The sequence below is a fragment of the Erinaceus europaeus genome, chromosome 19 (genome assembly GCF_950295315.1).
Source record: "Erinaceus europaeus chromosome 19, mEriEur2.1, whole genome shotgun sequence".
Taxonomy (NCBI): Eukaryota; Metazoa; Chordata; class Mammalia; order Eulipotyphla; family Erinaceidae; genus Erinaceus; species Erinaceus europaeus.
In genome coordinates this window covers 3,383,899-3,409,018 of record NC_080180.1, presented here as the reverse complement: position 1 = coordinate 3,409,018, position 25,120 = coordinate 3,383,899, and the positions used below count along the sequence as shown (strand labels likewise).

The 25,120-nt window shown below is 42.9% G+C and overlaps 1 protein-coding gene across 1 annotated transcript in view; it reads left to right on the top strand.

Annotated features, from left to right (window-relative positions):
• USH2A (usherin) overlaps positions 1-25,120 on the top strand; it is a 208,687-nt gene that overhangs the window by 167,196 nt on the left and 16,371 nt on the right. Inside the window, 3 exon segments of the mRNA XM_060179216.1 lie at positions 8,558-8,721; positions 18,547-18,665; positions 18,668-18,707. Coding sequence (XP_060035199.1) covers positions 8,558-8,721; positions 18,547-18,665; positions 18,668-18,707 — 323 coding nt within the window.

Genomic DNA, 25,120 nt, shown 5'->3' with positions numbered 1-25,120 from the left:
ATGTCCGCCCGGAGTGAGGGAGGGCTCAGCTTGAACTGGCCTGTGTACAGGGCAAAGCAGAGCACTCCACATTGCTTTTGCTCTCCGATACCTCATTTCCCCACTTTGTTTCCTTTCCCTTCTTCTAGTTACTTCTGTTTAGCCTGCCGGCTAAATTTGTGTACCAGTTACTTCACAGTTCTGTACCTACTAGCTCCCTCAGATATATTTCCATCTCTTCTGATCCCTCCCATGTGTTGTTAGCGCCGCTTCTATTTTCCATGTCTCTCCTGCTTCCCGTTTCTCCCCAAATTACATTTTTTTGATATTACACTGCCCCCACCCCCAATACAAGAAGTCTTAAAATCTCGTCTTTGCCATCTTGTTGCGAAAGACAGGAATCTGAAATGACTGTGCCCACCCACATGTAACTGGGGCTCTGACAGTGGCTGAAGAAAGCACTGTGCAAAGTCAGAGGCAGTGTGTACAATACAGTGTCTCTGATGTGAGAAGCGTCAAGCATCCCCTGACCACGTGAAGCCCGGGAAAATCAGCAGGGTCTGTCCCTGCTTCTGTCAGTCACAAGGGACACCCGTGCTGCTGAAGCTGACCCCTCCGCTCCACTGAGGAGCCCACTTTTCACTTCAACCTCGGTTATCGGTAGAGAGGAAAGTCCCTGGTAGTGAAGGTCAGAGAGAGAGAGATCTTAACACATGGCAATGAAAATGGCTCCAGTTTATGCTTCACTGAGAAGAGATAAAAATGGGCTTGATCGGTTTTATGTCTTCCATTCCTTTCCTAACTGATATTAAAATCCCTTTGTTGTCTTCTGGCTGTGACAGGGTGTAAAGACCCAAACACTGACTACTTTGAAGATGTCTCCAAATTTTGCCGCCATATTTGTTACTCTATCCAGGATAGACATTTTTTGTTGTTTGTTTGTTTCTGAAAGGAAGAATCCATTTAGACTAAAAATCATATACACATCGATGCTGGAGAATAATTATTTATACTCTGGTATTAAGTTTTTTTATTATCTTTATTTTATTTATTGGATAGAGACAGCCAGATATCTAGAGGGAAGGGGGTGATAGAGAGGGAGAGACAGAGAGACACCTGCAACATTGCTTCACCACTTGCAAAGCTTTCCCCCTGCAGGTGGGGACTGGGGTCTCGAAATTGGGTCCTTGCACATTGTCACATGTGCGCTCAACCAAGTGCGCCACAATCTGGTCCTGGTATTGTTTTTTTTTTTTTTTTTTTAAGAAAGTCACCTGTCGATTATTTGTACTTTGAGCCAGACATTGTTATAGGGACTTTCAAAGGTAAATTCATTTCATTAATTCTAGAAGTTAACCATAGAATATAAGTATTCTTTTGACCATCTGGCTGTAGCGCAGCGGGTTAAGCGCACATGGTGCAAAGCGCAAGGACTGGCATAAGGATCCGGGTTCAAGCTCCCGGCTCCCCACCTTCAGGGTGTCACTTCACAAGCGGTGAAGTGAATCTGCAGGTGTCTGTTTTTCTCTCCCCCACTCTCTGTCTTCCCCTCCTCTCTCCATTTCTCTCTGTCCTATCCAATAACAATGACATCATCATCAACAACAACAATAATAACCATAACAACAATTTAAAAAAGGAATATAAGTATTCTTTAATCAAGAGGGAGATATAAGTATCATTGCCTGTCTGCATCGATTTGAGAAATTTATTCACTGCCTTACCTACTTTTTTTCCATTTTACAAACTGGAGAAATGTACTTAATTTCCATGTGGTACACACACGCCTTGCCTTTGTACGTGACCTCTCTATTGTGTGCACCAATGTCTGCTGTAAGTTTGGTCTTTACACCTTTTTATACTACCCTGGGCAAAAAACAACTATGTAACCTGAGGTAGACTCTGACTTTAATCGCCAGCAACAATGACAACGGAAACATCAATTTAACAGCCAGAGAAGTGCTTTCCTGTGTTCACCACAGTGGTTCATTCTTTACAAGTCACAGCCCACAAAATGGCGCAGGTATTTCAAAGCCAAAGCAAGCACAGAAAGCACAGACTCATAAAGCACACATTGTGTAGCCAGTATTGAAAACAAAGAAGTAACAATGAGTCTACCCACTGATAAACCAATTCAGCAGAAAAAAAAAAAAAGGATATATAGACATGGCATGTCTTTCAAATGCATTGCATTTGAAAACAATGAACCAACAACAAAAAAAATGGACCACTTTCCACTTGACATACTGCACCCCTCCCTATGTTGTCCTCAAGTTGACCCTCGGTGGCAGATCCTCTTCCCAACACCCCAAGACTGCTCCAGTTTGACGGGCATACCACCTGTGCTTATTCACATCACCCATCTATCAAATCCCCTAAGGACTGCTTCCCTACTGACTTACTCTCTCCTTGTCCATTAATCCTATTATGCCTTCTTTTCAGTCTAAAGGATGAAACCTCCTAACTGCCGAAATCTAGAAGTTTCACCTGCTGACACACAGTGAACTGGGATTTTTCCTTAGATGGTAGGGAATTGCAGTCCGAGTTGGCCAGGGACTCTCTGGCATATTCTCCTGTTAACATCCTGTCAATTGTACTGTGACTAACTTCTGACGTGCACAGTTACCAGTGGGTCTCAAGTTGCCTTTGCTCCTAAAGCCAGACAAGTGACTTCAAACAGCAGCAGGTAGCTTTCCTGTTAATGTGACAGCTTTCCCAGTCTGAAAGTAGCTAACTGGGGAATGTGCCTCACTGATTCAGGATGTTCTAGGACTCTGTTATTCAGCTGGCTAATCCACGTGGGTGGGGATCCAGAAGATACTCAGTATTGGATGATGGAGTTCATGGAGCACATCCCATGACCTGGAGCTCCCTGGTTCAATCTGCGGCACTGTGGCCACAGGCCAGAACTGAGCAGTGCTCTTGCTTTTCTGTCTGTCTCTTTCTCCATCTCTTTCATGAAAGAATCCTACCGTGAGGGTGTGAAAATGTGCCAGAAGGTCTCATTTGGTGATCGTGCTGTAAGGTGGAAGAGGCTAGCAAGAGCAGAAGCCCTCAAGGACACTGGAGACCTCGAGTTGGGACTTGTCTATCTCACTTTGACTACAATCTGTTGGCCGAAGCTACATGCACGCACTGCTAGGCCATCCCTCATTCCAATGAGGGAGACTTGTAAGACTAGCATTTCCCCCTGCCTCTCTCCTAAGCCTGACCTTCCACTCACACAGAAAAGAATCTACACATCACAAACTCCTCTTTTATAATTTTGATTCTGGTTCCAAAATAATATACTCCTAGCCCCAGGCTGCTGTGTAAAGAAATATAAAGCTCCTGGTGAGATTATACTTTCACTGTATAGAGGTATGATTCCCCCCCCATTTTTACAAAAAAAAAAAAAAAAAAAAAGAAAGAAAGACATAGTATTGGTTTGTAAGACCATATGTGTTAGACGTGCAGCTCCCTATACTTTTATGTCCTGAGTGCCTCTCTCAGAAGCAGACACCATCACAGGCTATCAATGGACGTAATTTATGACAGTCAATTAGATCTGTTTGGTTCTACACCATGAGTTGAAGTCTCAAGACAGAAGAGAGGTGACCAAAGAGAAGTAGAACAAAATGGATCTATGCCTTGAGACACATCCCAAGAGTTCCTTTGGTTTCTTCTGCTCAGGTGATGAAGCTTCTGACAGTGGGTCACATTATCGAAATGTATTCTCTTCATTATCAGCGCTGACCTCATGATACAAATAAGTGTGTGTGTATGAGGGGGGAGGTGCTTTCTCTTACAGTTTCCTCAACTGGAAGTAACTCCCTGGGAAGGAAAATGTATGAGATCTGTGATTTAAGAGACAGGGACCAATTAGTTGCTTTCTGACCAGAGTCTGTAAACTCCTAAGTTTCCCAAGGACCCAGACAGAGCTGGAATTGTAGAGTGTGGGCAGAGATGAGCAAGGTTTCGCTCCTGCTTTGTTTACCATAATGAACTGGTCAATAAACACCACAAATTGTTTATCTATATAAATCTTGACAGATGACTCTATGAAATCCATTTAGCAAGTGAGGTTTTCCCATAAGGATGAAAAATGAAGATTTTAAACCGATTGTGGGAGCAGCCCTCACTGTACCAGGAGAACCAGTGTAATAAAGTCTGCTTTATATTAATATTACAAAAGCCATTTATCCTGACAAAATCAATATCGTAATTCATCTTAGTTTGGTATACCTCTTTCTCAGCTTAAAACGTCCTTTCCCTGATTAGGTATAATTTTGTTTTAATAAACGTGAAATAGATTTCGTTTAGGAAGTGCCTTGAGGGAAGGACCACTTATAAAACGACATCAAACGTGTAGCTTATTTGCTAAGGAGTCTTGGAAATATTTGAAATTATGTTTGAGTGGCTTAGAAATAAATGTACAGGAGTCATTTCACTTAAAGCTTAATTACGGATCCGGGGACTTCTGGGAGGCATGGCTGTGGAGTAGGAGCCATTTCAGGCCGCTCTCCTGTGCAACTAGAGAAAAAACAACAAAAATCATCTGAAAACTCAACAAAAGACCACCAGGATTTTTTCTGAAACTCACTAAGCCACAGGCACCAAGTTGCAGATGCTACTATGATAACATCCTGACTTTCCTGGACAGAGGACCTCCCCAGTGTGTCCTGGAACCTCACCTCTCCAGAGCCCTACCTCACCAGACAAGATAGAAACAGGCTGGGGGTGTGGATCCACCTTCATGTCCAGCAGAGAAGCAATTACAGAAGCCAGAACTCCCACCATCTGCACCTCAAGAACCAGAGGGCTGTGAATTCCACTCCATCAGGACCTGGACAGAGAAGAAGAAAAAAAGGAAGGATACTTGGAAGTAGCAAAAGGTGGAAGTGTAACTTAGAAAGGAAGAGAAGACAGGGCCATAGGAGAAATGGGCAATTATATATGAATAAAGATAGTTATAATAATAGTCAACTCATGTGTGTGGCCTTGGGAGAACCGCAGTTTCCAGTGGAGAGAATGGCAACACAGAACTCTGGTGGTGGAATGGTGTGTGATCATACTCGTTATCTCATGATTTCGTAAATCAATATTAAACCACTAATAAAACATTAAAAAAAACCCCTTAATTATGAAAGTACCTCCAGCTTGCTTTGAGCTCAAAGCAAGCTAAAATATTCAGAAAAGTCTTCTGTGAACTTTGTTCAAGTCAGTTTCTCTTAGAGGAGTCCAGCAATTAGGGTGAGTCACATAAGTTGGATCTAAGAATTCCGGGGCTCTGAGCTTCTAAAATCAGCTGTAGTCCCATTTAATTACTCAAAAATGCTGTATGCTTTCCCAAGAAGCAATTTATTTATTCCATTTGGATTCAGAACTTAATTTCCCATGGATATTGACAGAGCTGAGTTGGAATTGAGCATGTAGCAGTTTGATGGGAGAGAATAGAACTCCATCAAGGCAAAGATACATGTTCTACACTACAAACGATTCCTCTAAATGCACTGTATGTAGAATAAGTGTGATTGTCTCATGAGGGAATGGCAATAAAAACTAAATGCTCATGAGACACTTAGTCATGAGTGGCCTAGAGATATAGACTCACACAGACTCACTCAGAGAAGCTTGTCGCTATGTGCTTATTTATGTTTAACAAAATCACATTGGAAAGCTATCGATGGCCCACTTTAAGTAATAGCACAGAATAAAATTAAGAGCAAATCAAAGACTTTGTTGCTCATATAATTAATTGCATTTTCACGTAAATGCATAGAAACCCACCACTTCTAATACTGAGAGGAGCCTAAACCCAAGTGCTGTATAGGATTCTGATGCCTGAAGGCATCTATGTCTTCAGGGTCTAACCCTGCTTCTGGAGGGGAGCCCTGTCCTTTCTCTAGCCGTGTAAAAAGGGCAGCCTGCCGTAGGTGACTTTGCAGAGAAACATCCCCACTTTCTCCCCAAGGTGATAGGAGTCCATAAAACAGGTTGGCAGCTTATTTAGCAGCCATCACTTTTATTGGCATTTTTTTCAGGGTGTGGAGTGATTACCACACAGACCGCACTGTAAAAGTTGCCAGGGATAAAGCAAGCCTAGCTATCTGGCATCTTCATGAGAAAATATCAGTGATTTCACTTAATGTTTTGAGGGAAAATCCAGATAAAGGTGCATGATTTTTCATTCTTTTTTTCTCCCCCCTTTTTTTGTTGCCCTTGTTGTAGCCTTATTGTGGTTATTATTATTATTGCCATTGTTGATGTTCATTGTTGGATAGGACAGAGAGAAATGGAGAGAGGAGGGGAAGACAGAGAGGGGGAGAGAAAGACAGACACCTGCAGACCTGCTTCACCGCCTGTGAAGCGACTCCCCTGCAGGTGGGGAGCTGGGGGCTCGAACCAGGTTCCTTCCGTCGGTCCTTGTGCTTTGCGCCACATGCGCTTAACCCGCTGCGCCACTGCCCGACTCCCAGTTTAATTCTTTTTAATTCTGGAATATTTTCTATTATTATTGTTATTATTACCATCTTTATTTACTTGCTAGAGACAGCCAGAAATCGAGAGGAAGGGGGATATAGAGAAGGAGAAAGACAGAGAGACACCTGCAGCCCTGCTTCACCATTTGTGAAGCTTCCCCCCTGCAGGTGGAGAACAGGAGCTTGAACCCAGATCCTTGCACCTCATAACGTGTGCTCAACCAGGTGTACTACCACCCGGCCTCCTGGAATCTTTTCTAATGCCCGTGACACTGACATAAGCTAATATTTGAATGATTCACTTCTATTGTGGCAAACGCCCAGGGCTGTGATTTCTATAAGAACCTTGGGTACCAGAAATTTAAGTTTCGGGGGCCTGGGAGACAGCTGACCTAGTGGAACCACAAGTGGGCCATGAGTGAGGTCTGGGTTTGTGGCCCCCGGGAACGTGGGAGTACCTTGTTGGGGGGGGGTCTTCTGGAGCAGTGGGACAGGATTGTGGAGTCTCTCTTCCCTCATTTCTTTCTTTTTCTTGCCTTCTCTCTAGATGGGAGAGTAAGAAATAGCTATCCAGCATGTCAGAGTTGTACAGCCACTGAGTCCCAGCATAAACCTCGGGGCAAAAATCAGGAAAAAACAGAGCAGTCTAACGTGAAGTGGAGTCATCTAATTACATTCATGTCACCCTCCTTTTTCTGTCATTTGGGTGGGGGATAATGTTTTATAGTGCATTTGGTGGCACGTAGGTACAAGCTTTCATCACCCTGTGAAAGTTCTCTGTAGAACTCTCTCGCCTACGTTTCAGGTCCTCTTCCATCATCATGAGTTAGGACCACAGGATCCCCTCCACCCCCCCCTCCCTCATCTCCTTTCCCAGAGTCCTCTGCTTTGGTGCAAGGCACCCCACCCAGTCCAAGTTTCACTTTGTGTTTTCCTCGCTCTGTCCTTATTTCTTAAGTTGCACCTGTAAGTAAGATCACTTGGTGTTTGTCCTCCTTCTCTTTGACTCAGCTCATTTAATAGGAATCATTAGCATCTTTTTATAAACCAGAGTGATGCCTCAGCTTTCAACCACTCTAGGTAAATGAGTTTGGTGCATAAAATAGAAAATGAATGATGACCTATCAATGACAACCATGACATTTGAGCATTCCTTCCTCAAATGGTTGTCTTAGTGAAAATTGAGTCTTTATGAAATGAAATACGGGTATTCTAATTTTTAGGAGAGCAACAATTATCACATCCAGGATTCCATTTCACTGCTTGATAGATAGTTGAAAAGCTAACTCTGTGGGGACTTCATTTAAATTTCAAACTTTCAGGAGAACTGCTCTTGTGAGAAAGCAAAGCTTAAGACATTCTTATTTGATCCACTGGTACTCAGAACCATCCATAGCTTTTACCATGGCAGGGAGCAAAGTGATCAGCTACCCGCTTTGTGTCATTAGTTACTTTGCAGGGGGTGGGGGGCTCTATGAAGTTTTTATGGTAAACATTCTTTTTTAAATTTTTTTATTATGTTTATTATTTATTGGATAGAGAAAGCCAGTGGGGTCTGGATTTTGGAGCAGTGGGTTAAGCACACATAGTGCAAAGTGTAAGAACCTGCTCCAGGATACTGGTTTGAGCCTTCTGGATCCCCAACTGCAGGGGTGTCGCTTGCTTACAAAAGGTAAAGCAGGTCTGTAGGTGTCTGTCTCTCTTTCTCTCTCCCTCTCTGTCTTCCCCTTGCCTCTCAATTTCTCTCTGTCCTATCCAAAAAATTTATAAAAAAAAAAAAAAAAGAGAGAGCCAGAAATTGAGAAGAAGGGGGAGATAGAGAGGGTGAGAGCCTGATAGACACATGCAGCCCTACTTCACCACTTATGAAGCTTTTCCCCTGCAGGTGGGGACTGGGGGCTTGAACCTGGGTCCTTGAGCATTGTAACATGGGCACTCAACAGGTGCACCACCTCTCTGCCCCCAGGTAAACATTCCTTTTTAAGAGAGGTTTTTTTGCGCACGTGTGCTTAGCTCAAGAACCCACTGAGTCAAAACAAGTCATCTTGCTGTAACACGTCTTTGCATTATTAACCCAAACAATATTCTCTTTCATGGTTTATTTGTCTTGTTTTTAGACGTCAGCCTTGCAATTGTCATTGCTCAGGAGCCTTGAATGAAACCTGTCACTTGGTCATGGGCCAGTGTTTCTGTAAAGGATTTGTCACTGGCTCCAAGTGTGACACCTGTGTTCCCAGTACCGGCCACTTGGATGACAACAACCCCTTCAGCTGCAGCGAAAGTAAGTGCATCTGCAGGGAAGAGGGTCTCCTCACTTTCCTTCTTCATCACAAAGGCAGAGGGATCATGTGGAAAAGTTAGGTGAGGGACCAGGTGGTGGCACACCTGGTTAAGCGCTCACTTCACGGTGCACAAGGACCCAGGTTCAATACCACCTGCAGGAGGAAAGCTTCACGGATGGTGAAGCAGGGTTGCTGGTGTCTCTGTCTCTTCCCTTCTCTATGTAGCCCTCCCCTCTCAATTTCTCTCTGTATCCAATAATAAAAATAAATAGAAGATTTTTTTTAAATTTATTTATTTTCCCTTTTGTTGCCCTTGTTTTTCATTATTGTTGTAGTTATTATTGTTGTTGTTACTGATGTCATCATTGTTAGATAGGACAGAGAGAAATGGAGAGAGAAGGGGAAGACAGAGAGGGGGAGAGAAGGACACCTGCAGACCCGCTTCACTGCTTGTGAAGCGACTCCCCTGCCAGTGAGGAGCCTGGGCTTGAACCGGGATATTTCCTCGGGTCCTTGCGCTTTGCACCACGTGAGCTTAATCTGCTGCACTACCGCCCAACTCCCAGAAGATTTTTTTTAAAAGAACAAAATTTAGGTGAGAAATGAAAACAATTAAAACTAGAGAAAATCTGAATTTTTTTCCCTTGACTAGGTCCTTGGGAATGATGGAACCTGTGTGCTATTAATCACTGGACTCTGCATAGGCTTGTTGGAATGCCCTGATTAGCAATGGGATCAAAGTCCTGGCTTTCCATGAAAAAGTCAGGAGCTTATTGTTTAAACCAGTATAATTGCTAAGCTGCTGTGTGAGAATATTTCTGGGCAACGTTCTGAAACTGATGTGAAGGGGCCTCCTCTTATTCATCTTCAGTTTCAAGTTCTTATTTCCATTCCCCAGATTTGCTAGTGGCCGTGCCCCCATGTGTCTTACGGTGATAAGGAGTGTATGGTATCATAAGGAGTGTTACAGCTTGCTGCATCAACTCTCACGGTTGATGTTCAGTTCTTCTGATTGCTAGTTGGAATCTTGCCATGGCTTTTGTTCTTGAAGCATCTCTCGCATTCCTGCTTTTCTTACAGTCCTAGAAGCCAAATATTATAGCGGTGTATGTTTGGTATCCTCCCTGCCATTCTCCAGTGCCTGGAATTGGCTTACCAAGGTCACCTGCAGGCCTACAATGTCACCATATTGATGAGGTCTTTCTATTTACTTAAAGATCATAAAGCCTTAACTTTTCCAGAATCCCGGACGAATGCCTGCTCAGAACAGCCAGATCATATAACACAGTCTCCCTCGTCTCCGTGGCATGTCCTAAGACCATTAAGAGGCACGGTGATAGAAAAATGCCAGGAGGCAGGATGAATTCTCATAAACCGGCGAGCCTGGGATTGTGCTTTCTATAAATGGGGGTGGAGCGGGGCAGGGAGAGAGAGAGAGAGGAAGAGAGGAAGAGGGAGAAGGACAGGGAGAAGGAAGGGAAGGGGGAGGAGAGCGGGAGAGGGGAGGGGGTATTAAACTGCACTGTAACTGCACTGGACTTTGAGGAAGTGTAAGTCAGGGCTTCGCTAATGGTCAAGAAACACAAAACTACTTTTGGTTTTGTACCTGTGTGACTCACCTTCTTTCTCTAGTGTCCCTTTAGATTTTAGTACATTAAAACCGTAGATGTTCATGATTCTCCCAGGAAAATACTGTCGCAACGACCTACTTGTGTACATGGAGTCTAGGCACATCCAAATTTCATTAAGCGTTTCAGCTGCATCCAGTGTTCATTGATTACTTCTTATTGGATTAATTTAGGTGCGATAGAAAATCCTGGCTTATATTTCTGGATGACATTTACAGATCATATGATGCAAAAGCTAAAGCTGCAGGGCCGGGTGGTGGCACATCTGATTGAGTGCAAATGTCACCATGCACAAGGACCCAGGTTCAAGCCTCTGGTCCCCACCTGCAGAGGGAAAGCTCCACAAGTGTCTAAGCAGGGCTGCAGGTGTCTGCCTGTCTGTCTGTCTCTTTCTCCTTCTCCATCCCCCCCTTCCCTCTCAGTTTCTCTCTGTCTTATTAAATTAAATAAATAAAGTAAGAAATAAACATTTGGGCCAGGTGGTGGTGCACCTGGTTGAGCACATATTACACTGTGCAAGGACCTGGGTTCCAGACCCGGGTCCCCACCTGCAGGGGGAAAGCTTTGCAAGTGGAGCAGGGCTGCAGGTGTCTCTCTGTCTCTCTCCCTCTCTATAGTCCCCCTTCCCTTTCAACTTCTGGCTGTCTCTATCCAATAAATAAGAGAATAAAATATAAAGCATACTGAATCTGCTACTTGTTACTATTTTTTCCTCCTCCTTTTTTGCTTCCAGTGTTATTGTTGGGGGGGGGGGGGGCTTGGTGCTGGCACTACAAATCCATGGCTCCTTGTAGCTGTGTTTTCCATTTTCTTGGATAGGAAAAAGAGAAACTGAGAGAGGAGGGAGAGAGAGAGGGAGAGAGAAAGAGTCACCTGTAGACCTGCTTCGCTGCTTGTAAAGCATCCTCCCCAGCAGGTGCAGAGCCTGGAGCTTGGCCCTGGATCATTTTGTTTGGCACTATATGTGCTTAACTGGTTGTGCCACCACCCAGCCCCATGTTACTATTTCTAGCACTGGGATTTTTTTTTTTTAATATTGGCATCTCTCCACATTTTTCTACCTATCCTGGCACCTGAGACATCCTAGTAGAGTGACATCTCAGGCAAAACTAGATGGTCTGATATTGGAACCCTGGCCTGCAGTTCTCAGTAGTGGAAGACAATTTTAATTTTATTTTTATTTTTAACCATTATTTGATAGAGACAGACAGACAAAATTTGAGAGGAGGGGCTAGAGAGAGGGAGAGAGACAGAAAGAGAAATATAGCACTACTTCACCACTTGTAAAGTTTTTCCCCTGCAGGTGGGGACTGAGGGCTTGAACCCGGGGTCCTTGCACATTGTAACATAATTTTATTATATTTTTATATTAACTCTTCTCCATTTTCAAGATGAGATCCCACAATAGGAGCTTAGGTATTATCATCTCCATCCTCATCTCTATCCCCCTCCCTTCCCCATCTCCATCCTGTCCCCATCCATCCCCATCCAGACCCCATCCCCATCTCCATCCCCATGTCCATCCCTATCTCCATCCCCATGTCCATCCCAATCCCCATCCAGTCCCCATCCCTATCACCATCCCCATCTCCATCCCCATCTCCTCCATCCTCTCGAACCTCATCCCATCCCCATCCCCATCCCCATCAACATCCCCATCAACATCCCCATCTCCATCTCCATCCCCATCTCCATCCCCATCTCCCTTTCCATCCCTATCTCTCTTTCTATCTTCATCTTCATCCTCTCCAACCTCATCCCATCCCATCCTCATCTCCATCCCCATCTCCATCTCCATCTCTATCCCCATCCACATCCCCATCTTCATCCCCATCCCCATCCCCATCCCCATCTCCATCTCCAATCCATCTCCATCTCCATCCCCATCACCCTTTCCATCATTGTCTCTCTTTCCATCTTCATCTTCATCCTCTCCAACCTCATCCCATCCTCATCTCCATCCCCATATCCACCCCATCCCCATCTTCATCCCCATCCCCATCCCCATCCCCATCTCCATTCCCATCTCTATCCCCATCTCCCTTTCCATCCCCATCTTCATCCTCTCCAACCTCATCCCAGTCCCCTACCTGTCCCCATCACCATCACCATCCCCATCTCCATCCCCATCCCCATATCCTCCATCCTCTCCAACCTCATCCCATCCCCATCTCCATCCCCATCTCCATCCCCATCTCCATCCCCATCTCCATCCCCATCTCTATCCCCATCAACATCTCCATCTCCATCCCCATCCCCATCCCCATCTCCCTTTCCATCCCTATCTCTCTTTCCATCCTCATCTTCATCCTCTCCAACCTCATCCCATTCCATCCTCATCTCCATCCCCATCTCCATCACCATCCCCATCTCCATCTCCATCTCCATCCCCATCTCCATCCCCATCACCATCCCCATCTCCATCCCCATCTCCATCCCCATCTCCATCCCCATCTCCATCCCCATCCCCATCTCCATCTCCATCTCCATCCCCATCTCCATCCCCATCTCCATCTCCATCTCCATCCCCATCTCCATCCCCATCTCCATCTCCATCTCCATCCCCATCTCCATCCCCATCACCATCCCCATCTCCATCCCCATCCCCATCTCCATCTCCATCTCCATCCCCATCTCCATCCCCATCTCCATCCCCATCTCCATCCCCATCACCATCCCCATCACCATCCCCATCTCCATCCCCATCTCCATCCCCATCCCCATCTCCATCCCCATCCCCATCTCCATCTCCATCTCCATCCCCATCTCCATCCCCATCTCCATCTCCATCTCCATCTCCATCCCCATCTCCATCCCCATCACCATCCCCATCTCCATCCCCATCTCCATCCCCATCTCCATCCCCATCCCCATCTCCATCCCCATCTCCATCCCCATCTCCATCCCCATCTCCATCCCCATCTCCATCCCCATCACCATCCCCATCTCCATCCCCATCTCCATCCTCATCCTCATCACCTTCCCCATCTCCACCCCCATCTCCATCCCCATCACCATCCCCATCTCCATCCCCATCTCCATCCCCATCTCCATCCCCATCTCCATCCCCATCTCCATCCCCATCTCCATCCCCATCTCCATCCCCATCTCCATCCCCATCTCCATCCCCATCACCATCCCCATCCCCATCTCCATCCCCATCTCCATCCCCATCTCCATCCCCATCACCATCCCCATCCCCATCTCCATCCCCATCTCCATCCCCATCTCCATCCCCATCTCCATACCCATCTCCATCCCCATCTCCATCCCCATCTCCCTTTCCATCCCCATCTTCATCCTCTCCAACCTCATCCCATCCCCATCTCCATCCCCATCCCCATCTCCATCCTCATCCTCATCACCTTCCCCATCTCCACCCCCATCTCCATCCCCATCTCCCTCTCCATCCCCATCTTCATCCTCTTCAACCTCATCCCATCCCCATCCCCATCCCATCCCCATCCTCATCCTCATCCCCACCTCCATCCCCATCCCCTCCATGCTCTCCAACCTCATCCCATCCCCATCTCCATCTCCCCCCTTCTATCCGCAAAAATTGCCTGCCTCAAAATGGTAAATCCCTAGTGTTCAACTAGTGTTCTTCTACTCAGCTCTCTTGGTCTCTCCAAACACTTCCAAGTTTTGATAGTTTCTTTTGTGACAGAACATGAGGGTGGAGCCAGAACACCACCTGGACATCTAAGCAGCACTTTCTGGAATGGCTCATATTTGCAAACCATTCAAATGATTAGCCGCCTTTTCCACCCACATTTTGTTAAATATTTATTTATTCCCTTTTGTTGCCCTTGTTTTAATCATTGTTGGAAAGGACAGATAGAAATGGAGAGAGGAGAGGAAGACAGAGAGGGGGAGAGAAAGACAGACACTTGCAGACCTGCTTCACCACCTGTGATTTGACTCCCCTGCAGGTGGGGAGCGGGGGCTCAAACTGGGATCCTTAGGCAGGTCCTTGTGCTTTGCGCCACGTGTGCTTAAGCCGCTGCACTACCGCCTGACTCCCTCCACTCATATTTTTGACTTTGTTTCTATTTATGTGAATGGCACTTACAGCTCTCTATTAAAATAATCTTTTCTATGTGGTCAGGCATGCATGACAAGGACAAGATCTTTGAAAATCTACCTCTGTAGTCTTAACTACATCGTTGGGAGAGAGTCATCACCTCCCCTCTCAAAATGCTTTGCTTCTTGTGAGCCTGACCCTCTCCTCAGGGTCAAGATGATTGGCAGTCCCCTCACCCCAGTGCTGGAAACCATACTTTTCTTTCTGACTCTTTGGTTTTGAATAGTATAAGAACCTCATAGAAGCAGAGTCCTAACACAGCTCTCCTTTGGCTCTTATTTCAGTTTGCATACCCTCCCTCTGAGTTTCACCTGTATTGTCGTCTGGTCGTCTGTGTCAGAATCTCCTTTTAAGAATGAAAATTATTCTGTTCTTGATGTATTTGTGTGCACTGTAATTTATGTGGGTATATATGCACGATAGTGTGCTTATCTGTTTCTCTGTAGATAGTTTCTCAGGTTACTGCCTTGTTTTAACTGTTGTAACACCCCTGTGAACATGGGTGTGTAACTCTGCCTTCAAGGCAAACTAGAAAAGGCAGGGCATTGAGAATTTGGAGACTTTGTGTTCTGTTGGGAGAAGTGTGAGAAGACAAAGCTACTGTGTAAAGTAACAGGGTATTTCCTCAAAGAACTAGAATTAGAATTGCCTAGATGATCATCTGGCAATTGTGTTTTAAATTTATTTTTCATGCTTTCAATAGTCAGCATACTAACGTACTTCACTGTAGTACTGATGTGAAGTTCTCTAGTACTGGGTCAACACCTTCTACTATGCTTGGTGGTCATTTCTGTGCCTCTGGGGAAATGTCTGTTCAGGTCTCTTGCCTTCAAAATTTGGGGCTGCTCCAGTTTATTTTTTTAAATATCTTATTTTTATTTTAACGAGACAAATAACTTTGCTGTTATTTGTACAATGACAAATAACAGAACAGTTTTAAGCTCTGGCTGATGGTGGTGCTGGAGATTGAATCTGGGACCTCTGAGCCTCAGGCATGAGGGTCATTTGCATAAACAGTATGCTGTCCCCAGCCCCTGCTCCATTTTTTTTCTTTGTACATCCAGACTAGGCCTTTATGGTACCAGAGGAGAATCTGTGGGCTTGGAGAGGTTTGTTGCCACCAATGTAATAATACGGAGGGTTTTTTTTTTTTCCTTGTAGAGTACGGATTTTACCACTCAGTTTCACTGCTCTTAGTCCTATTTTTTTTTTCTTTAAGACAGAGAAAGAGATAGAAATACAGAGAGACGCTACAGCAGTCCTCCTGACATTGCGGTACTCCCAGGCAGTGCTGGAAATGAGTTTTGGGAGCTGTCTCTATATAGTGGATGTTGTCTCATCAGATAAGTGATTTGGAAATACCTCCTATTCTATGGGTTATCTTTTTTACTTTACTGATGGTGCCTTTTGGTACACAATATTAAAAAAATGATTCAGTCAATTGGTGTCTTCTTTCGTGGTCTGTGCCTGTGTTGTCACATTCAAGAGATTATCTCCACATCTTATTTTGGGAAGCTTCACACCTGTTTCCTGCTTTTTTTTTTTTTTTTTTTTTAGGACCTTATTTGATCTGTCTTTGATCCATCATTGACCACTTTTGAGTTAGTATTTGTATTTTCTGTTAACATATGGATCTAACTTCATTGTTTTGTATGCATTGAACAGAGATCTAATTTGCACATCACTGCTTTTTGAAAGCAGCCCTTTCCCTGTTAAATAGACTGGCAGCCTTGTCCATAGCATTTGACTAGGTGAGCGTTTGTTTCTGGGCTCTCTCTCTTCTATTCCACTGGCCGGTTAAACTATGTCTAGGCTTATACAACTTTCTTGTGACTGCTTGAGCTCTGTGAAAAGCTTTCAAATCAGTCAGTATGAGTCCTCCGACTGTTGTTTTTCAAGATTGTCTTCATTAATTAGGCCGCCCTTGAAATTCTTCCCCAAGATAAATTTGGAAGTCTAGGATGATTTTTGCAAAAGATTTTATTGAAGGTTTGATAGAATCAGTGCTGAATCTATAGACCCTGCTTGATAGCACTGCCATTTTGACAGTTTCAAATCCCATGAATATGGGATTTTGTTTTAATTTACTTTCATCTTTTTTCATTTTCTAAGAAATCTTTTGCGCCTCCCCCCCCTCCCCCCCAGATCAAAACTTCACTATGACTGTTGTTTATTTTGGGCATCAGATCTAGGACATCCAGCATGGAAGTCCTGTGTACTACCATTGTGTTATCTGCCATGTTTGCTTTGTAGGCTTTAATCATGATAAGCTTTAACTTAGTCGAACTTAATCTAATGTCTAGGTGTCTTATGCTTTTATAAAGTGAATTATTTCTCACGATTTCCTTTTCAGATTCTTGTTGGTATATAGAAAGGCAACTGATTTTTTCTTTGCTGGTTTTTTCTCCTCCTACATTGCTGAGTTTGCCAATAACTACCTACTAACAAATATTTGTAGATTTCCTTTTTGTGGATCTCTCTATATAAGTTCATGTCAGTTGCAAGCATAAAGGATTTTTCTCCATTCTTAAATTTAAGTACCTTGTTTATTTATTTATTTGGTGGGAATGGTTTGAAGATCCCTAGTGTAAAAGAAGAAAAGAGTTCTTATTCATCCCAACTTCAGAACACTGTATTTATGCTGTATTTCTCTAGCTTGCTTATTTGAAACTAGTTCTTTTTTTCAATATTAATCACTTTACCTGATGACATAATTTGAGTGTGTGGTCTCTATTATTCTGAAATCCTGACAGTACTCAGTGATTATAGACAAGGCACACAAAATATTGATAATTATTTTATTGATTCATGATTGAAAATGTTCTACAAAAACAATAATGCTTTGAAAATAAGTTAATACCAAACTGTGCATTTTGACTTCCTATTTCATGTAAACATCTGGTGAGATTATGTTTTTTAAATGGATTCAGGAGTGCTGCATCTTACTAAACCAGAAGATACAAAATACAAAAATAGATTAATTAACTGGTGGACAAGTAAGTGAAAAATAAACAAGTAGCCAAACTGGTGGGCAGTTTTATTTAAGAAGAGTTACTTAGGGATGCCAGGAGAATGCAATGGTGCACCCAGTTAAGCACACACATTACTGTGTGCAAGGGCCCAGAACTGAGCTACCACTCCCTGCCTGCAGGGGCAATACTTCAAGAGTGCTGAAGCAGGTCCATAGGTGTCTGTCTTTCTCTCCCTTTCTATCTCCCCCTCCTCTCTCAAATTCTATCTGTCCTATCTAATAAATATATCTATAAAGGGAAAAAATGGCCTCTGGGAGTGGTAGATTTGTAATGCCCCAGCGCTAACCCTAGTGGCAATAAAAAAATAGTTATTCTTCTTTTCCTTTACCTTTGTATACTCTGGGGATAAAAAATGAAGGCTCAGTCTCAAAACTGGATACCTTAAGGAAAATTTTTAATAATAAGAGACAATGCTTTCATGGGATAGATTTATACTATATACAGTTTCACTAAAATAAGGAAGTAAGCTTTATCTCTCTACTAGAAAAACCACATTTACTCTAACAATTATAGCGCCTCTCACAGGCGTTAGTGAGTTCATAGTGTCCGTTCCTCGCTAAGATTGAGTCTATTAGCACCCACCATTACTTGTACCAGGAACTACGACTCTTTCTCTGTGCTCTACAGAGCAGGAATGAGCCATGGTGTTTAATGGAATGGAAAACTTCCTTCAGAACATCCAAAATTTATCCTTTAATTTCAAGTTTCCCCAGAACCTCTATTCTTCAAATTTTAAATTGATTAATAGACCACAAATATTATGCCTTTTTGGACAGTTTCTCAAAAACAAAAAATGGGCTTTATGCAAACACGTGGTTCATTCACCCACTATATTATTTATGCCAGCTACTTTGACCTATGCCTTCAGTGGATGTTTATGGACAAAGTCTTTGTTTTAGAGAACTTGGAAAGTATATTCTTTGTTTATTAATGTCTGGGTAAACCACATGCCTTCTTGACAATGTCTTCCTGAATCCAAAGACCTCTCCTTGCTGGAGATTGTCCTATTTTTTGTTTTAGTTTTTCTTGTGTGTGCATTGATTGGTTTTGCTAATAAATGTTTTTTCTGTTGTCATCTAGTGCCAATCCACAAACCTCCACCCAGAGGACAAGTTCAAAGTTCTTCTACTATCTATCTCTCCTGGAGTCCGCTGGACTCTCCAAATGGCCACTGGCTTACTTATCATTTATTCAGGGATATGGTTTGGAAATCTACCCAACTCAAGACCAGTACCCTTACAGTAAGTTTAAGATTTGGTGATGGGATATAGAACATTGTGAGAACAGATTCATGATTTAAATTCGTGAACATTAAGGATAAATGTACTTTTTCCTGTCTAGCACATAGTGATTCAAGCAGAGAGAGAATTTAAAAAAAACATACCAGTATTCAAAGAAATATAATAAAAATGGTATGCTTATTATGATCAGCCCTAATGCTTAACAGATCCTCAGGATGTAAAAAAAAAAAAAAGCCATATCCAACTGTAGCAATAAACAGAGGAGCCTCGGAGCTGATGCAAGCTGCTGGGGTATCTGTACAGGCTCATTAGTAGGACTGTTCATGTGTGATACCTTGTTAAATATAAGAAAGAACACTATCCTTCTGCATACCATTTGGCTGAGCAAACCCACATTATTTCAGATGAAGTCACAAGTAGGCACAGAATCACAAAAGCTGCCCAAATATATAGTGTACAAGTAGCAAGATATGCAAAATTCAGATATGCAAAATCTCTTGATAGCTTATGGTACATGGCATAACACCAGCTGAGTAGGTAAATTGTGGGGTCTACTCACAGGTAAAAGGCTACTTTAATCTAGTGTTCAATGAATGAAGAACCTTGACTATTTTATTTAAGGTCCAGGAGTTGTGAAATTTAGCATGTATAATGCCCCAGTTCTAAAACTGACTGAATATGTAAATGAGTGAGAGGGGAGGGGGGAGAAGGATTTACTGGAATTATGATTCCAATTAATTTGTGCTGTGTTTAATATTCATTTTCTCACATTTTAGTTTAATGATCTTAATTAGCAAAAAGTAATAAAGTCATAGAGAAACACTGACGTTCCATAATCTTTCTCAAAATTTGAAACACTGAAATTCCATGATCTTTCTCAAGACTTCTTCAAAATTTGGGGCTGATGATCAGAAGGGTGACTTGTGTTTCCCTGAGGACTGGCTTTTAAACATATGTACGGTGCGGCTTCATTTTGCATATATGATACCAGGTAACATCTTGTCCAGACGATTTCCATCTACCTATGCTATCCACCCCTTTCTGTCATCTCTAAATGGCTCGTTCATACTCCAAGTCTTCTTTGAAGTTAATGGAAGCTCTGAACTTCAGCATGCAGATTGCAAAGGGAACTGAACATCTGTCTGCATCTGCCATGTTGGCAAAGCATCCAAAACCCTGCTACTAGAATGCTCACTTTCTTCCAAATATCAGCGTGATCCAGGTGTCCTGAAACTTAAACTTTTATGGCAGAGAAAGAGAGAGTCATGGAAATATTGGAAGTGATGCTGAAGATGACAGGGCTATGGGTTGAATTATCTCTGGACTTGTGACTTGGGGTCACCCAGTTTCCCATACATGCAGCTCCCTTGCATAATGAAGTTTCCCCGGCCCAGAGGCATGCTTTTCGTGACATAGCGCCAGCGATTTTATAGAGTAGTCCTTGTGAGCACAGCACTCTGCTGCTTTTCCCGGAGTGTGCTGATATAGAAGACACATAACAGTTTCTTGCATAATAAATGTGCATTCATTCACTAATCAGACATTTATATAATCCTATTAAACAAGGTATTATTTCCTAAAACCTTATTTTTCATTAAAAAATGCCACTCTTGGCATTTCTTTACAATCACTATAATTAATGATGTGAAAATTATCTGCATGATGGCATTTGAACAGTAAGAACAATTGGCTAATGCTGTCAGAACTTTGTATCATTCTAATAATAGCTGTATGTTTATGACTCTATTCCCAGTGTGTGGATAGCATGTGTAATATGAAAAGGAAACAGTACTTATATTCAGTCGGATGAACACAAATCTTTGGGTTAAATAAAGGCATTTGGAATTATAGGTGGAGAATCATTGAACTTTTCAAAGAAAATTAATAGTGGTGTCTTCCAAGCATGTTTGATCATTTGGTTGAGACCATTATAGAATTCCTTGTTAGAATAAAACCATTTTCTTGCTTGCTTGATGCACTGCAGGATTCTCTAGGACAGTAATTTCCGACCTGAGATGAAAACATATTTCTGTGCTATCTTTCCAGAGTGTGTTCATTATTTGTTACTAGTGTTAGCATTGCTAGTAATGCTAGGATGCTTTTAAAACTTCTAATTCATTCTTTTTTTTTGATACTTCCAAAAGTTTTCATTTTTTCTTTAAGTATGAAAATGCTAATCACAGATCACATTATATTTTACACTGCCGATCCCAGTTGTCTTTTATTGGTGATTTAATAGTGATTTGCAAGATTAGCAGATAAAAGGTGTATATTTGCACACCACTGTCATCACCAAAGGTCTTTGTCTCTCCCTGCCCGCCCCAAAGGTAACCACCATAGTTCTCTGAAGATCATAGTTATGAGATTGTTTTATTTTTTTCTTTTTTCAAGTTTATGTGTTTCAGATTTCTATATTCCTCTTATGAACGAAATCACCCCAGAGTTGTTCTTCCTTTTCCTTCTTCTCTCTTTAGGTGTTCTCAGGGGTCCATTCCCTTTCACTGCTGGTGTAAGAACAAAGGTTTCTGGTCACAAAAGTCCCAAGTCCTGATGGAACTGGGGTTCAGAGTCCCCAGTCATTTCCTCCTAATATTTACTCCTCTGAGAGGATGCACCAAAACTCTTCTTGGGCTGCAGAAGGTGGGAGTTCTGGCTTCTATAACTGGTTCTCTGCTGAACATGGATTGACTGTTCTATCCATACCCCCCAGCCTATTTCTGTCTTTCCCTGGCAGGGTAGGGCTCTGGAGAGATGAGGTTCTGGGACACCCTGGTGAGATCCTCTGCCTAGGGAGGTCAGGATGGCATTGCAGTAGCATCTGGAACTTGGTGGCTGAATGGCAGTAAGATATAAAGCAGGACAAAATGTTTAATTAACAGGGGTCAAAGAGTAGGAATAGATCCAATGAGAAGAGCTACCATAGAGTGGAAGGAAGCTAGCATGTCTATTTTGTGTCTGCTCTTAGAAGCCCAGGACATTAGTAATCTTTGTTTGAGCTTGATAGCTAACATGAAGGTGGGTGAAAAAAAATTGTCTGGGCTGAGTGGTGGCACACCGAGTTGAGTGCATATAGTACCAAGTGCAAGGACCCACTCAAGAATCTGGATTCATGTTCCCACTCTCCACCTGCCGGGGGATGCTTCATACGTGGTGAAGCAGGTTTGCAGATGTCTGTCTGTCTCTCTCCCTCGATGGCTCCCCTTTCCCTCTCAGTTTCTCTCTGTCCTATGAAATATAAATTGATAAAATGGCCACCATCTGTAATAGATTAATAGTGCCAACACCGAGTCCCAGCAATAACCCTGGAGGAAAAAGAAAAAAAAAAAAAGAAAGAAAAATTGTCTGGGAGTTTGATGTCAAGTGCAGAATAGAACTTGAAAGCTGGTTTAGGACAGACAAGTGGCTCCCAAACTTGAAAAAATATATGAATATAATTAAGTGTTTACCATATCAACCTGACCCAGAGCCCATGTCTATTCATATTTAGCACAGGAGCCTGTATGATCTCTCAGCTCCTGTCAGTCTGAGTTCAAAACCTATGGTCACAACCAGGAACATTTGAGGCTGCTCTCATTTAAGGGCCTGTATTCCTCAAGGGGCAGAATAGGATAACTCAGCCTGACTTTGGAAAGTGGGACAGTCCTTACTAGTCCTTACTAGTTTGTAGTGAGGATACAATCCTGAAGTGGCCTACAAACAGGCTTACGAGGACATTTCTGTTAGACGTGATCCATGAAGGTAAAAAAGAGGAATCAGTTAGATACGCGGATATACGCGTATATGCCAATCTACGCGGATATCTTCGCCCACCCTGTCCAACGCTTGACGTCTCGTCAACCCAATCTGGTCCCCTACGCCTACACTGAACTTCTCTGTTCCAGTCTCTTGGAAACAGAGCTGGCAGTCAGCTGAGGTCAAGAACAAACACCTCATCACAGACCCCTGCAGGCGTCAACCCGGCTTTGACCTGGCACGTTATGATTGGGCCCTCCTCAATCGCTATGGAACAGGCCATGGCCGGTGCGCCGCTATGTTCCATCGCTGGGGAGCCAGAGACGACCCGAACTGCCCCTGCGGCTCCAGACAGACTATGACCCACACAGTCGACGACTGCCACCTCTACAGATTCAAAGGAGGTCTCGAAACTTGACATCAGGCTCAACCTGACGCTGTTGACTGGCTGCGGAAGAAGGGCAAACGCTAGAAGAAGAAGTTAGAGGTCCAGGCCCATAGTATACATGTGGGAATCCAAGGATTCCCTGACTAGGACCCCAGGTGGTGAGGCAGCCTGGAACTGACCAAAATGGCCATCCATCATTAAATGCTCTAGTCTTTGCAGTCCCTTTTTTTTTTTTTTATCTCAGCAGCTGAAACTTTCTCTCAGTTTAAGGTCTGGAAAGCCATTTGTTCTAGCAGATTTAGATTTAAGGGGTCTGGGGTTGAGTTGGGTAGGTAGTGGATGTGAGTCTTAGTGGAATCTAAGTTAAGCTCAAGGTTTTGACATTTACTTATTTGATAATTATAACAAAGGTTGTCTTAAGACAACAATTATCCTTTACTTGATTTTTAAAAAATATATTTTGCCAGGATATCTCTTGACCAATTACATACAGTGTTTCCTAATGATTGGTAAGTGGTGGCAATAATGTCAGTGCCCTGTTCAGAGAGATTCAAAGACAGAAGAGTAAACCTTATTCACTGTGTCTTGTATAATTGGTTGAATAGCTACAGTGAATCAGGGAAGTGGAGTAGGGCTAGGAGAGATGATGTCTAAGTAATAAATACTGGATTGAAGAATTGATACTTTCTTAGGACATTCTACTAGGTCATCAAAATTATTAGGTTTCATTATAGAGGACTTTTAGGTACTTTGACTTTGAAATATAGAATTGCCCCTGACTAATGGAGATGTGAACACGTGCACACACAGTACTATAAGCCAATATCTACAATCTGTAATTTTGTTGGAAAGAACACAAGTGGAAATAGAACTGAGTAGCCCCTTATGTCAGGAAAAATCCCATCAGGCAAAAGGAAAACTTCTATTTAATTATTGAATGGGCATAATTTTATATTTTCACCGTTTCTGTTTAGAATTTTTGTTGAAATAACACTGGTTTGTAACACTAGCTAGGTTTCAGCTATGCATCTTTACAAAACAACATCTACATATGGTCTATTTTTTTTTCATTATTAAAAGTAATTCTGGGGCCCAGTGGTGACTCAGCTGGTTGAGAGTACATATAACAATGTTTAAGGGTCCAGGTTCAAACTCCTGCAGAGGGAAAACCTCACAAGCAGTTAAACAATATTCTCTCTCTCTCTCTCTCTCTCTCTCTCTCTCTCTCTTTCTTTCTCTCCTTTCTCTCTCTCTCTCTAACTTTTCTTTCCATTTCTCTCTCTCTCTGCCCAATAAATAAATAAAAAATTCAAAATTAACTTCGCTTTCTTAAGAACAATCTTCTTTCTAAATAAATTATAATTCATTTTTCCCCCACTATAACCTTTCAAAAGTATCACAGGAAGGTCTGGAGATGAAATCAGCTCACTGGAAATTGTAATCAGCTCCTGATATTACACCTCCAGTCAGTAGTACTCTTCTGAAGACTGGTCAGTGTATAATGATTATTTCTCCTACCCAAGTTTGAAACTAAGGAACAGCCAGACATTGACACCTGCAGTGGGGATGCGTCAGAAGCAGCAAAACAACTCTGCAGGTGTCTATCACCTCCCCCCCCCCCCTTGCTATCCCCTCTCAACTTCTCTCTGTCCTACCCAATAAAAAAACTGGAAAAAAAAATAGCCATCAGGAGGGAGTCGGGTGGTAGTGCAGCAGGTTAAGTGCACGTGGCGCAAAGCACAAGGACTGGCATAAGGATCTCAGTTTAAGCCCCCGGTTCCCCACCTGCAGGGGAGTCACTTCACAGGCAGTGAAGCAGGTCTGCAGGTGTCTGTCTTTCTCTCTCCCCCTCTCTGTCTTCCCCTCCTCTCTCCATTTCTCTCTGTCCTATCCAACAATGACGACATCAATAACAACAACAGTGGATTTGTAGTGCAGGAACCGTGCCCCTGTCATAACCCTGGAGGCAAATTAATAATAATAATAATAACAACAATAACAATAATGATTTGTTCAAAGAATGATTTGGTTTTCATTTATAGATGTGTTCTTCTAAAAATGTGTAATCTGATTAAGAATATCTAAAAAAAAAAAATCTCTTTGGAGTGTCTCTTATTAGGACACTAATTACATCACTCTTATAACCCACTCCCAGATGCACTGCCATCACTCGGGGACTGAAGGACACAGCTTAAGGCAGTCACTCTTGCTCTCTCTTCAGTGCTTCCTTCCTCCAACCACTGTGTTGGTATTGGGAGCCAGGAGACTTCCCTCTGACCCTCTGATTTCTAGA